Source organism: Octopus bimaculoides, chromosome 5, assembly GCF_001194135.2.
Source record: "Octopus bimaculoides isolate UCB-OBI-ISO-001 chromosome 5, ASM119413v2, whole genome shotgun sequence".
In the NCBI taxonomy this organism is placed as follows: domain Eukaryota; kingdom Metazoa; phylum Mollusca; class Cephalopoda; order Octopoda; family Octopodidae; genus Octopus; species Octopus bimaculoides.
Genome location: NC_068985.1, coordinates 25995962 through 26011208, shown reverse-complemented (window position 1 = coordinate 26011208; position 15247 = coordinate 25995962). Strand labels below are relative to the sequence as shown.

The 15247-nt window shown below is 37.1% G+C and overlaps 1 protein-coding gene across 1 annotated transcript in view; it reads right to left on the bottom strand.

The window, feature by feature from the left end:
* Positions 1 to 3871: 3871 nt before the first annotated feature.
* Positions 3872 to 15247, bottom strand: part of LOC106874950 (DNA-dependent protein kinase catalytic subunit) — a 185220-nt gene continuing 173844 nt past the window's right edge. Inside the window, exons 90-94 of the mRNA XM_052968027.1 lie at positions 13337 to 13538; positions 10578 to 10766; positions 8527 to 8569; positions 6998 to 7088; positions 3872 to 4244 (exon numbers count right to left, since the gene is read on the bottom strand). Coding sequence (XP_052823987.1) covers positions 4037 to 4244; positions 6998 to 7088; positions 8527 to 8569; positions 10578 to 10766; positions 13337 to 13538 — 733 coding nt within the window. The 3' untranslated portion in view covers positions 3872 to 4036. The remainder of the gene's footprint in view (positions 4245 to 6997; positions 7089 to 8526; positions 8570 to 10577; positions 10767 to 13336; positions 13539 to 15247) is intronic.

Genomic DNA, 15247 nt, shown 5'->3' with positions numbered 1-15247 from the left:
ATAAGCTGTAAACTAGTCGTCTAATGTCTCATCCACTTAGCTGTATAGTCTTGTCCAAATTATAATATTATGATACTAAGAAATGAAAGTAGATCAGTTATCACCAATGTCTATGCTGTTAAATAGATGGCATACAAGAAATATCTTCCCTGGTTTGGATGCTAGTCTACATATAAGTTAACTTTATTTGGCAAAATGAAACCTACTTTTTAGCTACAGTACTTGTTTGAAATAATACATGGCATCCGGAATAAGGGAAAACCTCAAGCTTACAGCACTCTAAAATTTATAATAAGCATGTACTTGCTATCTAACACTAGTGGTATATGATTTATGTTGTATTCTTTTTTAATTTTGAAAATGCATCTTAAATGTTTATTTTGATATTTTCAAAATGCATTTAAATGCTTTGTTTAAATCTTTTAAATCTTTTATAATGATAGTTTTAAATGTATTAACATGCTTTCCCCTCAAAATTACTTACTGTATATATGATTGACGTTAGGAAGGGCATCCAGCTGTAGAAACTCTGCCAAATCAGATTGGAGCCTGGTGTCGCCTCCTGGTCCACCAGTCCTCAGTCAAATCGTCCAACCCATGCTAGCATGGAAAGCGGATGTTAAACGACGACGATGATGATGATGATGATGATGATAGCAACTAATAAAATGGTATTGTATCACTATTTCCTATTTACTGTACCTCCTTTTTTTATACCTTTCTACTTCTGCAATAAATGTGATTTAAAAGCAATTGAAAATTCACAATTGCTACACTTCAGTTCCCTAATGTTTACCATTTTGTTGGGTAAGTTTAGTGTAGATAAAACACACACATACACACAGAGGAAGAGTTAAGAATCTTATTAAATGAAACAAGGCACTATTCAGTGATTTTATATGATGACAAATCAACATTCAATTTGTTCGTTGCATCTCAAAATAAAATGACTGACAAAAATCAGTCAATAAGAGTTAAAAAGCAAAGTCATCTATGATTGGATTTGAATTCTGAGTTATTTGTTTTTAGCTAACTCACATCAATACTAAATATACTAGAGTATTTGGGATCATACATCCATCTTGCTTGTGGGTGTTCAAGATCAAAGGAACAAGCCCTTCACCGTCTAGGTAAGTATTTACCCTCATTTGCTTGCCAGTCTTTGTTCCATTTTAGAGTTGTACAATTAACCCTTACCTTAACAATACCTACTTCTCTGAAAGTACTGATCATTCAACCATCTCAAGCAGGTGATAAAAAGGGCAGTACTTGAATTTGAACAGCGCATAGCAACCAACCCTGACAGTAAGGTTTTCTGGAAATATGTACATTCAAGGTAGAGACTCTCCAGTTAGCCCTCTTCGCAATCCCCACACAAGCCAGATTACTGATGGTCCCAAAGAATGCACAGAACTCATTGCTGAATGCTATGCAGGTATTTTTATGGTTGAACCAAAACATACCATTTCCACCACCTCATCATCATAATTTAACATCTATTTTCCATGCTGGCATGGGTTGGACGGTTTGGTAGGAAGTGGCAAGGCCAGGAGCCACACCATGTTCTGTTGTCTGTTTTGGCATGGTTTCTATGGCTGGATGCCCTTCCTAACATTAACCACTTTCCAGAATGTACTGGGTGCTTTTTACATGACACAGGTACTGACAGGATCATCAAGTACTTTGTAAGACAAAAGCTCCTCAACTGAGAGCTGGGACAGTAATATTGAGAGTGAGTAGCTTTGTGCCAGTTGAGAGATTAAAAGTACAGAGGGATAGATTTAGGTGTCTTGCTGTAGAGTAGATACATGGACACTCTGGTTGGAAAAGGAAGGAGAGTCAGAAGAGTAAGATAAAGAAGGTGGTCGTAGGAGAGATAACGGTGAAGATGTGTTGAGACATTCCCTTGTGCAACTTTCATGAACCCTGTTCTGTGAGAAATACTGATGCAGAGTCTGTAGTATGGTCTGTGATGAAGAGCATTGTATAGATACACACAGGCATATTTGTGTGTGTATCTTTTTTATTCTTTTACTTGTTTCAGTCATTTGACTGAAATTGGCCCCAGGACTTATTCTTTGTAAGCCTAGTACTTATTCTATCGTGGTTAGGAAGCAAGCTTCTTACCATACAGTCAAGCCTGTGCGTATGCATACTTTTAACTAATGTGTATCAAAGAGGGATGTAAATATTAACGAGAAAACAGGAAAAAAAATCCTAGAAGAAAACGGTGCTTTCTATCCAAGGCCTCTTATGCTGGAGCACTACCTTAAAGGCTTTTTATCAGTTGAAGAAATTGACCCCAAGACTTATTCTTTGTAAGCCTAGTACTTATGCTATCAGTCTCTTTTGCCGAACCACCAAGTTACAGAAACGTAAATGCACCAACATCGTAAATACACACAGCTTCTTTCAGTTTCTGTCTACCAAATCCACTTACAAGGCTTTGGTCAGCCCGAGACAATAGTAGAAGGCACTAGCCCAAGGTGCCATGCAGTGGGACTGAACCCAGAATCATGTGGCTGGGAAGCAAGCTTCTTATCACACAGCCATGCCTGTGCCAATATAATATAAATAAAATAAAATAAAAAATTTTGTTTCTGTATTTCGTTTGCAATAATAAAAACAAGCACTGGTCCAATTTTACTTGTTTATTATTATTTCTTAACTGGTTAGCTATATAACTAATTAATTATTTGCTTAATCATTCTGTATGGTTTTAAGTTAAACTTCTGCTGATGTTGAACGTATGAAGGGGTACCCAAAAGTAATTGGAAACATCCTGCGGGACAAACCTGTTGTAGTTCAAGCTTCTGCTGCTAGAAGTCACTTGATATGACCCTCAGGTATCAGTCTAAATAATATTTCTTCTGAATAATATTTTATTAGGTAGTGTATGGAGTACTTAGGATGAATTCATTGATCTGAAATTGCTTTGGAAATCCTTGATTTACATTTACATAAGAAATCTTATTCAAAAGAAAATATAACAGCATAAATACTCAAGATAGTTTATTAAGGATTTTCGAGCGAGATCGTTGCCAGTGCCCCTGGACTGGCTCTTGTGCGGGTGGCACATAAAATACACCATTTTGAACGTGGCCGTTGCCAGTACCGCCTGACTGGCCTTCGTGCGGGTGACACATACAAGCACCCACTACACTCTCTGAGTGGTTGGCGTTAGGAAGGGCATCCAGCTGTAGAAACTCTGCCAAATCAGACTGGAGCCTGGTGTAGCCTCCTGGTCCACCAGTCCTCAGTCAAACCGTCCAACTCATGGTAGCATGGAAGGCGGACGTTAAACGATGATGATGATGATGATGTTTAACATTTCATTCTGATTTGTATGGCATCCTAACAATGTAAGCCACTGCCACCATCACCATCTAGCATCTGTTTTCCATGGCATGGGTTATTCAGTTTGACTGGAACTGGTAAGCCAGAGAGCTGCACCAGGCTCCAGTTTGTTTTGGCTTGGTTTCTACAGTTGGATGCTATTCCTAACGCCAACCACTCTACAGAGTCTAGTAGGTGTCCTTTACGAGTCAACTGGCACCATCCTAATATTCATTTTTTAAGGCATATTTTCTACAGCCAATTACCCCTCCTATCCTCAAACCCCACCTGTTTTCAAGCAAGGTAATATCTCTCCATCTCAGGATATGTTTTCATAGATGATTGAAAATGAAAAACACTATTTGTATGGCAGCAATGCTCATTTATAACTCTCACATGATGTCTAGACAAAGGGACACAAACACACACATATACGATGGGCTTCTTTCAGTTTCTAGCTACTAAAATCACTTAGTCCCATGCACTGGGACTAAACCCAAAACCATGTAGTTGGGAAGTGAACTTCAAAAAATAATTGTTTTATAAACATTTCCTTTATTTCAATTTCTCACATACATTTAAAAATACAGTGTAATATTTTAGGTGATTTTAAGAAAAGATGTTTTGAATTAAATTTAAAAAAATAAAAATGTAACAAAGTGATTCAACAAATGAAGATAAAAAATAGTATGATTTAGATTTAAATCAAAGGATTCCAGCCTTCAAATGTTCTGATCAAAATATTTGGGTCTGTAGCCAAATCAATGAGTGCTGTAATTTGTTGCTCGACAGTAAGATGTTTTTGCGGAAGTGTAGATCGAACATTGCCTTCGGCACCCAGAACAATCGAAGTGACAGCTTTCAAAGCATCAAATCTTTTCACATATGAATTCAGACTCAATTCATCGCTTTAAATAAAAGAAAGAAAAGTTATTTTTATATATTAACTCCTTTTCACTCCTTCAAATGTAAAACAAAAAAAGTCTTGAAAATTTTTCAACCACACACCTGGAGCTGAAATTGTTAAAATTTAATTTACTCTTTTACTTGTTTCAGTCATTTGACTGCGGCCATGCTGGAGCACCACCTTTAGTCAAGCAAATCGACCCCAGGACGTATTCTTTGCAACTAGTACTTATTCTATCGGTCTCTTTCACCGAACTGCTAAGTGACAGGGACATAAACACACCAGCATCGGTTGTCAAGCGATGTTGGTGGGGACAAACACAGACACACAAACACACATATATATACATACATATATACGACGGGCTTCTTTCAGTTTCCGCCTACCAAATCCACTCACGAGGCTATAGTAGAAGACACTTGCCCAAAGTGCCACGCAGTGGGACTGAACCCAGAACCATGTGGTTGGTAAGCAAGCTACTTACCACACAGCCACTCCTGCGCCTATTAATTAGCTAAATGATTTAACTTCTCTGCATTGAAAGGTTACAGCTCTGGTATTAAGGACATGCAATTAAAATGTTGCAGGGAAGAATCGCAAGATAGATTCTTCAAACTGAGCCAACTCATAGGGGACATAGGGGTAGACCAAGAATGAGATAGTTGGATAATATCCATAGTCTCAGTAGGTTATGCTTGGGAATCCAGGTGGAAAATTTAATGATAGTTGCTTCTGATAGTATCCTATGAAGGAGATTTCTGAGGATTTTACCCCATCCCCTCATGACCCTCATAAGAATAATGGACAGAGAAGATGTGTGGATAGATGATTTAACTGTAAGCCCTGTTGCTAATTTGTTAAATGAATTAAAGTTGGGAAGTAGCATGGTCACTAATGCTCAACTGTGAGATGACTTTCTTAATATTACTAAACTATAGTTTAACATCTCTGATAAGATATAAACTAAACATAACTTAGAGTTCAACAGCTTACATTTATTCAGCTTTTACTCTGACTGAGCAGAAATTTGATCTCAGGTACTTCAGCTATGACAACTCCATCTTTTTAAGGGTAATGTTAGACAACATTGGAGGAGATTTGGCTGTTATTTCTAGCAGGTCAAGTGATCTTACAGAGGTTTCTCGTTAATTTTGCCTTAATTCACTGTTAAGATAATGTGCTCTCTATAAAACTTGTTGGCACTCCGTCGCTTACGACGTCGAGGGTTCCAGTCGATCCGATCAACGGAACAGCCTGCTCTTGAAATTAACGTACAAATGGCTGAGCACTCCACAGACACGTGTACCCTTAACGTAGTTCTCAGGGATATTCAGCGTGACACAGTGTGACAAGGCTGACCCTTTGAATTACAGGCACAACAGAAACAGGAAGTAAGAGTGAGAGAAAGTTGTGGTGAAAGAGTACAGCAGGGTTCGCCATCATCCCCTGCTGGAGCCTCGTGGAGCTTTTAGGTGTTTTCACTCAATAAACACTCACAACGCCCGGTCTGGGAATCGAAACCGCGATCTTATGACCACGAGTCCGCTGCCCTAACCACTGGGCCATTGCGCCTCCACTCTCTATAAAACAAACATGAACTAAAAGAACAGTTTGCTAAGACTAAACTATGTAAATGCATCTTGATTCAAAATACTTCTAGAAGACACAATGATATTTGTTACCATGAAAGAAAGAGTAATTAGGATATTGAGAAAAACTGTAATGTTTCAAAGGGGAAACTATACTAACAATTCCGTCATTGATACTTTTGTGGCTTTGTGTTTATGTAAGAAGGCAACACTGTTAATATTAAGGAGGAGGAAGGTGGCGAGCTGGCAGAATCATTAGCACACTGGGCAAAATTCTTAGCGGCATTTCATCCATGTTTATGTTCTGAGCTCAAATTCTGCTGAGGTCAATAAAATCAATACCAATTGTAGAAAGGGGTCTCAGGGTGTAGTGTTCCTGCCTTCCTGAGCTAGTTTTCCACCACATTTCTTAAAAATCGTGGTAGAGGCCTTGGTCTCGGGGCCACTCATGTCTAGAAACTGAGGTTGGAGGTAAGTAAGGGCATGCTCCCTGTAGAAAAACCCTGCTCCAAAAAAGCCTCATGATGGCAAAGGAGAATAGGCACTAGCCAGCCCAAAGGTTGATGTGGGCTGCATCTGCCTGCCTCAGTTGTTATGGCATTGAGATAGATCCGGCACCCTTGTTAACAGGGGCAAAACCTGGATTTAAAACACTGGATGATGATGATGATGGACACTAGGGTCAATATAATTAATTTAACCTCTCCCTTGAAATTGCTGGCTTTGAGCCTTTGAAACCAATATGAAGGAGGAGAAAGGTAAGCAGAACAAAGAACTAGAGAAGAAACAATGAAAGAAAAAACTGAAGGAATGTTTATTTAAACAGAATTTTTCTCCTTTTTTTTGTAAGCTTGGAGAACAGTGTATAACCAATTAAATAGAATTAATGCTAACCATTTCACGACCGCATTTCTAATGAAATACACTGCCAATATGTTCAATTAATTTAAAAGAGTAATTATTGAAAGGGATTTAATAAGATAATGAACTTTTAACTGTTTTGCTGATAAGAAAACGGTTTCACAAAAAATTATGGTATGGTTTTAATTAGATATATTATTATAAAACAGAAGTTTCTGTGGCAAAGAACTAGAGGCAGTTTAAGATGAGTTAGTATTAAAAAATCTTAATGAAGGTGAAAATGTTGAATATAATGTGACATTACCTGGTAATGTAAGCAGGATGGTCTCCATCTAACTTGCGTTTAACAAAATCAATTTTCTCCTTTGGATACCAAGAAAGGTCTTCCTCTTCACCTGAAAGATGCATGGTAAGAAAAAAAAAATTACCATTTTGCAAGCAACTGGTATATCAAAGTTGTAAAAAACATAACTAAATGGAAGCTATTTTAATTATGTGTTGTAAAATTTCTGAAATTCCTCTTAAAATTTCATCCTTAATCAGTAAGAATTTTCCTTCCCCCGGTCGTTTTTCTTTTATCTTTTACTTGTTTCAGTCATTTGACTATAGCCATGTAAGGGCACCACCTTTAACAATTTTCATCAAACAAATCAACCGCAGGGAGGTTTGTTATTTATAAAACCAGGTACTTATTTTATTGATCTCTTTTGCTAAACTGCTAAGTTAAGGGGGTGTAAACAAACCAACACTGGTTGTCAGGTGGTGGTGGATGTGTATGACAAATATAGACACAAACACTATATATATATATATATATATATGATGAGCTTCAACACAGTTTCTGTTTACCAGGTCACTCACGAGCATTGGTTGGCCAGGGACTACAGCAGAAGACATTTGCCAATGGTTCTATGCAGTTGGATAGAAGTTGAAACCATATCGTTGCAAAGCTAGCTTCTTAGCCATACAGACATGTCTGAATCTATATAGAGAATAACAAAGTGTAATATTTAAAAAAAAAAATCTACATGCACAATGGTTATGAGGATAAAGTATTGGACAACCTACAACATAAGTACAAGATTAAACCCTACCAGTCACTGCATTACATGCCAGTTTGCTTCCTACTTCATCGTTGAATGGTTTTGTAGCAGCAAAATCATTCAGTTGTAACAAGAACTGTACCAATAAATGTTATCAAACCCAGGCAAGCATGGATAAATGGATGTAAAATAACTTCAACAATAACAAACAGAAATTTGCAAAAAGAAACAAAACAAAAACATCCTAGTTTATAATAACTGACATGAATTATCTTTCTCAATATATACACAAAAATATAGCGTATATGTTGCATTCTGTATTAAATTCATCATCATCATCGTTTAACGTCCGCTTTCCATGCTAGCATGGGTTGGACGATTTGACTGAGGACTGGTGAACCAGATGGCTACACCAGGCTCCAATCTGATCTGGCAGAGTTTCTACAGCTGGATGCCCTTCCTAACACCAACCACTCCGAGATTGTGTTTTGGAAAGGTTTCTATGGCTGGATGCCCTTCCTAATGCCATCCACTTTATAGTGTACTGGGTACCTTTTTATGTGGTACCAGCATGGGTGCTTTTAATGTGGTACCAACATAGGTGCTTTTTTGATTTTAAATTAATAAACTGGGATGTGAAGGGGAAAATGTTGAACCAAGTTTTAACACTAAACTGGGAGAGAGACTTATTCACAAGTAAATATAGCATTTAATATTTTGACTTTTATAGTCATAATAGTGAAATGCAAATAAAAAGAAAAAAAAACAAGAAAACATGAATTTCACTTACTGAAATCTTGTGCTTTTCTGTGCATATTGGTTTGAGCATTTTTCTAAGAAAAATAAAAAACAAAAAGATGTAAGTATCAGTATATCATAAAATCATCATCATCATTATGTCTGCTTTCCATATGTCAGCATGGGTTGGATGGATCATCACCCTCTGAGCGTCTTCCTATTTGGAGTTACAGCTCTACTGGATCAGTTAGTGGATTGTGTCTCACTTGTGTGTTCCATTTTGGCATGGTTTTATAATGGAATTGAAGGCTTGTGATACCTGTGGAGTATCTCCTCCCATTATAAGTATTTTTATAGTCTTAAGGATCTGGAACACGAAGAAGTTTACAAGTGGAGTGCAATTCAATAGTCGTTTATTTTTAGTTCTTGTTCATGTGACTTGTTCCCAGTGACCGTCTTTATGGCAGCACGTGGTTCGCTATAGCTCTGTTCACATGAGGTTCATTACCTCTGGAGATAACAGGTGAAGTTAGAGCGGGATAAGAGTCCACTGTGAGCTGCCAACTTTGCAGTGTTTCTCAGCGTAAACAAGAAGGAAGAAAGAGAGAGAATGTCTTAATTCTCCTGCTTAAATAGTCGTTGCCGACGAGAGTCTTGCTGTCATCTCGTGCATGGCAAATGGTTGCAGGCGAGATCTCACTCCTGTCTCAGAAATGGTAATGGCTATTGGCGAGATCTCGTACAAAATGGCGCTGGCTTCTTGTGCCTTGCTACAGTTTCTATGGCTGGATGCTCTTTTTAACACCAACTGCTTTACTAATTGTACTGGGTGCATTTAATTGAGGCACCAATACTAGAAAAGTTATGTTTTTCACAAGACTAAAGGGTCCTCTAGAGCTGATGGATTTGCATTGCATCTGTTTGTTTGCCAACCACCATAGAGTGTACTGCATCCTGTGCGGCTAAAGAGCCCTCACTCCACTAGAGTGTCTCCAAAAAGATTTATAATTTCAAAATGTATGAAAGACAGTACATATGAGCTGAGAGAGTGGTAACAAATTAGGAGTATCAGATGATTGCACTAGTAAGGACATGAGATGCAACAAGAAACTAAATGCACCACCACCAACGTTGTTTTACATCAACTTTTCCTTTTGGTATAAGTAGGATGAGTCATTGCTGCTGCTCTTATAGATGAGTTGAAGGATCACATCTCACTCCAATTTTCATCTTTGGTTTAATCTGATAAGATGGGTCTCCTCAATCCTTCATTTAACAGAATGTGATGGATGCATTTTATTAGGGCATCAGCACTAGAGAGGATAGCAGTGAGAGAGTGATTGCTAGCAGGAGATGGATAAATGGTGAGGATGAATGATGGATGCCAATACCAAATGATTGAAGGCAATATAGGTAGAGTGTAAGGGGTATGTGTAAATCTAATAAGGTCCTGTATGTATATGTCTGAAGACGGTGAGAGAGCTAGGGTGATAAAGCTAAGAAAGGGTGGGGTGGAGTGTTGGAAAGAGGGTCTTGTGGTATCCCTAGTTAGACTGAAAGTAGTTTATGGTGAACTGAAGAGGTCCAGTGCTATCCTTAGTCATATCAGTAGCACAGTGAGAGTGAGAAGAGAGTGATTGAGAAATGAGCAATAGGGGCATGAGCTCTAGAAGCATGAGCGATAAAGGCAAGAATGATAAAAACATGAATGACAGTGGCATGGATGATGGAAGATAGACAAGTGAATGATGATAGGGACATGTAAAGAGGAGGGGTGCAAATAAAAAGAAGTTTTGCCCTTCTGTTACTTGTCAATAGAACAGGTATCACTAATATACTAAAGTAACTTCACCAGTCCATATATTCACTTCTACTAAGATAAACCTTTTGCTAACTTTAAAGAAATCAATCACTTATTGCTGTAAAAGAGATACCTTAATCCTTTATTGTAATTCTTCCACTTTTAACTCTATCTTCTATTGTCTACTTAATTTTCTTCCAGTTAATCTTCCATTTCTCCCTTCCCTTCTGCTAACTATTGATTCTTTATAAAATAAGTCCTAAATATTTTAAAATATTTCAAAGAAATTAAGATTTTCTCACCAGCCAATCAAGAGAGGGCTCCCTAACAAAGATCTCCAGTGTATGAGTAAGTAGGTCTTTATCAGATCGAAGTGATTCCAAGCAGTGCGCCATAGTTCTTTCAAATGTACCTTTAGTGCCATGAGGCAAGCAGACATTTTGCAGTTGACGAGTAAGACGGAATGGCATTAACTCTGGAATTGGTAAATACTATAAGGAAATGGAGAAAATATCAATAAAATTAAATACAAGAAACAAGCAGAAGTTTGGTAAATACAAACATAATTTTTGGTAAATAGAAATTTAATCAACAAACTGAAAGACATGAAAATATCGCAAAAGAAACAGAAAAGCATAAATTCAAATAATAAAGAGACATGTTGCAGGTCCAATGCCTAACCGGGTCAGTTGCTGAGTTATGTTGTGGTTATTGTGTAAAAACTATCATTTGTCCTTTTAACTAACATCATAATATATTTAAAGTGTTTGCATTATGAGGCTACAAGTCTAGAGATCACAAGCAGATATTTTGCCACTAATTATTTCTTACATTTGTCCTAAGCTTGAAAGTCTTAGAGAAAAAGTATAAGGCTTGGTTTTGGGACAGCTATCACTATGTCAAGGGGAAGGAAAAGGGCACTTGTCTCTCGACTCCTGATGTTTTTTCCAGTTTGGATTGCATCTTGGAATGTATTTCCAGAAGTAGTGCACAGTTCACTTAGTAAATTTTCTTTGATCTCTTTTATCATCTAAAATCAGTAACTTTTCAGGATGGATTTCAACTTTGAAAAGAGAAAAAAATCCAAAACAACTCAGTAGTAATAAAGTAGAGTAGCTAAGATGGCTGGAGGACAAGAGTCACCTCATGCTTTGTCAAAACATCATGGACAAGGAGTGATAAGTGAGCAAGATTGTTGTCACGGTGTGATATCCCAAGTTTTGTTAATCCTCTTTTTAGGACACCTTACACAGCCTCTAACACTTTATCCGATGTTTGAACACAAACAAACTCATGATGAACGATGCTTTTGCAACCAAAAAAGGACAGTCAACATCACCTTCACATTTGAACAACTCTGACATGTTTGTTTTTGTCTAGATGAAGATGGTTGAATTCACTGCAGAAACTGCCTTTGTTGTTACAATGTTGTAGTTGTACAACCAAGTTTTATCACTTGTTATGACAGGATTCAGTAAAATTTACACAAGCATTTGAACAGTTTTAAATAGCTGACTAACTGAAACTTGTTTCTCTTTTTTTTTTTGTTTGGTTGTCAGCAGATGCGGTGCAAATTTTGTGGCAACACAATGCAGAATCATTTTTCTTTTGTTTAAAAATGATGTGACATGAACTTTTACATATGCCTACTTCTTCAGGAACTTCGTGGATATTAGAGAGATTTTTCATATTTTCACAATGTAATTGTCATCCATCATCATCAAAAGTTATCCAGATTTGGAACATTGTTATCACTTGTGACATTTAGGGCCATGGCTCAAACAATTCTCATAAAAAACTGTTGCAATTTTAGAAAAGTCACCATAAAAGTTTTTCTTGATTTTAAAACAGAATTTTGCATAAACATAATGCATTTCCAAATCCTTCATTGTTCAATCTGAGACAATTCACTAAGTGCACTAAATATACCATCACTCAGAGATGTGCAGATTGATGACTATTTGACATGACATGATGTGGCTATTATTAGACCAATGGCCAAAGTCACCGAAACACAGGGTTACTCTCACAAGCATGCTATACCAACTGACTGGCTACCTGTTTTAAAGCTCAATTTCTTTTTGGATAGACTATGCATAATTGGAAGAGCTGATTCCAAAATATTACTGGTATTTATAATAGAGATCACAAAAATAGTGAAAAACGAAACCGATTTCAGTCTGAAACTTTACCACTTATGCCACTCTACTGCTTTGTGATATAGTAATTATGGTTCCCACTTTGGGTAAGCTATATTATTGCACTTGTTTGCTCTGACCTACTCTACCTGGTAAAAAGAAGTAGTTAGAGAGTCTGAACAAGCTGAGTAGCATTGTGGTGTGTTTCTAATGTAGGCACTTAACTCTCAGTGGTTTGGTCCAGCTGAATTTAAATAATTAATTCCTAGAAGTACAGCTCAACAGTGCAATTGTGGGGGTTACTACTAAATGTGTAGTGTTAGATTCAAATAAATCTCACATTATGAAGAAGGAAACATGAAATCATTCCAGTGTATTGTCTTTTGAATCCCAACTTGACATACACTCACAGTTAACTCATTCAATTACTAGCTTTGTAACTAAAGAAATACCATAATAATATAACTATATATACCATATTATAACTACAACAGTACGTAAATTCAGATTTATAATCTTTATATATCAAACTATAGTCCTATTTACTTCATCAATAAGAACTTCAGTCCATTTGTTACTTGTTTTAAACAGTCTTTTGCTGTCATTCCAGCTTATTTATGCAGCATTTCAGTCATTCTACTCTTTATCTTGCTTCAAGTAAGATTTCTGTTGTTATTCCAGTTTATTTTCTTCATCTTCTTTCCTTAATTTCTTTTAATTGTAAAAAGAATTGTTGCAAATAAAATTATAAAGGATTATTCTTTAATCTATCAATATCTCTTATTCTACACTCATTTACAGTCTCTTACGGTTGTACACTATTTCTTTTTATGCTGTAAGCATTAAAAGTATGAGTCAGCCAGGTTTTCAAATACTTCTAGAAAATAAAATTGGTAGAAAAAAACCAAAATTTCTTAGCTTACTTGTGTTGCTGAACCAAAAGCATGGCCAAAATCAATTCCGATCATTTGTCCGGTACCTTGATGTATCATCAAATTACTTAGATGTCGATCACCGACACCCAATATGTAATGACAAATGCATAAAACTGCATGAGAAATAGTAAAACCGGTACGTAGCACATGGAAGGCCTCGGGGGATGTACTCATTTTCTTGAAGGATTTCCTGTATGGAAGGAACAGATGAATTTGCTTGAAGATTGCGTGCAATAATATTAAAATCATAATTTAAATTCATAAAATTTAATGACAAAGAAGAAAAAAACCCTTTAAACTTTCTAAATCAGTCTACAACAATAATCATTTCTAATTTAGGGACAAGTCAAGCGATTTTGAGTGGAGAGGGTTAGTTCTCTTTCCAGTTCTTCTGAATGCACAGAAGAACTGGAAAGACAAAACAAAGAAACTCCTCCCCCCAAAAAAACCCAAAACAACAAACAAACTTGCAACAACGAAAAGACCAATAAATTTTAGTTTCCAGTATACTACCAACCACTCAAGTGAAACTCTGGTAATGGCAATAGAAACTCACTATTAAATATTTCTAATAGTGGGCACAAAGGTAATCACTGTTTTTTTTATGATACCTCAAAGAAAATCTCATTTGGTATTGCTTGAACAAATTGTGTAATGAAAGGAGAAGTAAAACAAGATCTTCACACTATGTACGGCAAATATTGGAAATTAATTATTACTATCATTATTACTAAGGCAGCAATCTGGCAGAATGCTCAGCGGCATTTTGTCTGACTATATGTTTTGAGTTCAGTTTTTGCCAAGGTTGACTTTACTTTTCATTCTTTCTGGGTTGATAAAATAAGTACCAATTGAACACTGGGGTCGATGCAATTGGTTTTATTATTATTACTTGCAAGTAATAATAATAAAATCCAAAAATTCAAAAGTTCAATGATGTAAACGTCAGTATAAATACATATCTTATTATTTTTCTATCAGTAATCAAAGACAAAGTGAATTGGTTCTTTCCAAGGCCAACGTCAGTGCTCTCACTGATTGCCCTTTATTTTTTTTGTATACTTTTATATTTTTTCCTTTTTCTTTCTGTCTTTTGTCCCTTGATCACACAGGAATGCAAAGCCCCATTGTTGATTTCCTTCTCACCATCTACCGAACCAATTTACAGACCAGGGGAAGGTAGAAAGTTCTGGAGTGATATTTAAGATAAACCAGTTAATCATAATGGAGATGCAGTATCATCATCATCGTTTAACATCTGTTTTCCATGCTGGCATGGGTTGGATGGTTTGACTGAGGTCTGGAGAGCCAGCAGCTGCACCACACTCCAATCTGATCTAGCAATGTTTCTACAGATGGATGCCCTTCCTGACGCCAACCACTCTGAGAGTGTTGTGGGTGCCTTTTACGTGCCACTGGCACAGGAGCCAGTGAGGTGGGTCTGGTATCAATCATGTTTGGATAGTTCTTTCTACATGTTAATGGCACAGGAGCCAATCAGGTGGCCCTGACATCAATCACATTCAGATAATACTTTTTACATGTCAACAACATTCAGGGGGCTTCTATGGCATACATGGAGGCTATGGTTTTGGTCCCCGCAATGAGGAGGGAACCAGGCTGCTGGAGTTCTGTGATGCAAATGACCTTATGGTCTGCAATACTAACTTCAGGAAACCTGCCAGTCACCTAGTCACCTAATGTTCTGGCAGGCACACAAGCCAAATTGACTACATCCTCGCCAGGAAAAGAGAAAGACGGCTGCTCAGAAAAGCCAAAACATTCCCAGGCGAAGATTGTACCCCACAACATAGACTAGTAGTTAGTGACTTTAGGATCAGAGCTAAGTGGATGCCCAGAAGACGACCAGCTTGGAGGAGAAGGGTATGGAAGCTCAAA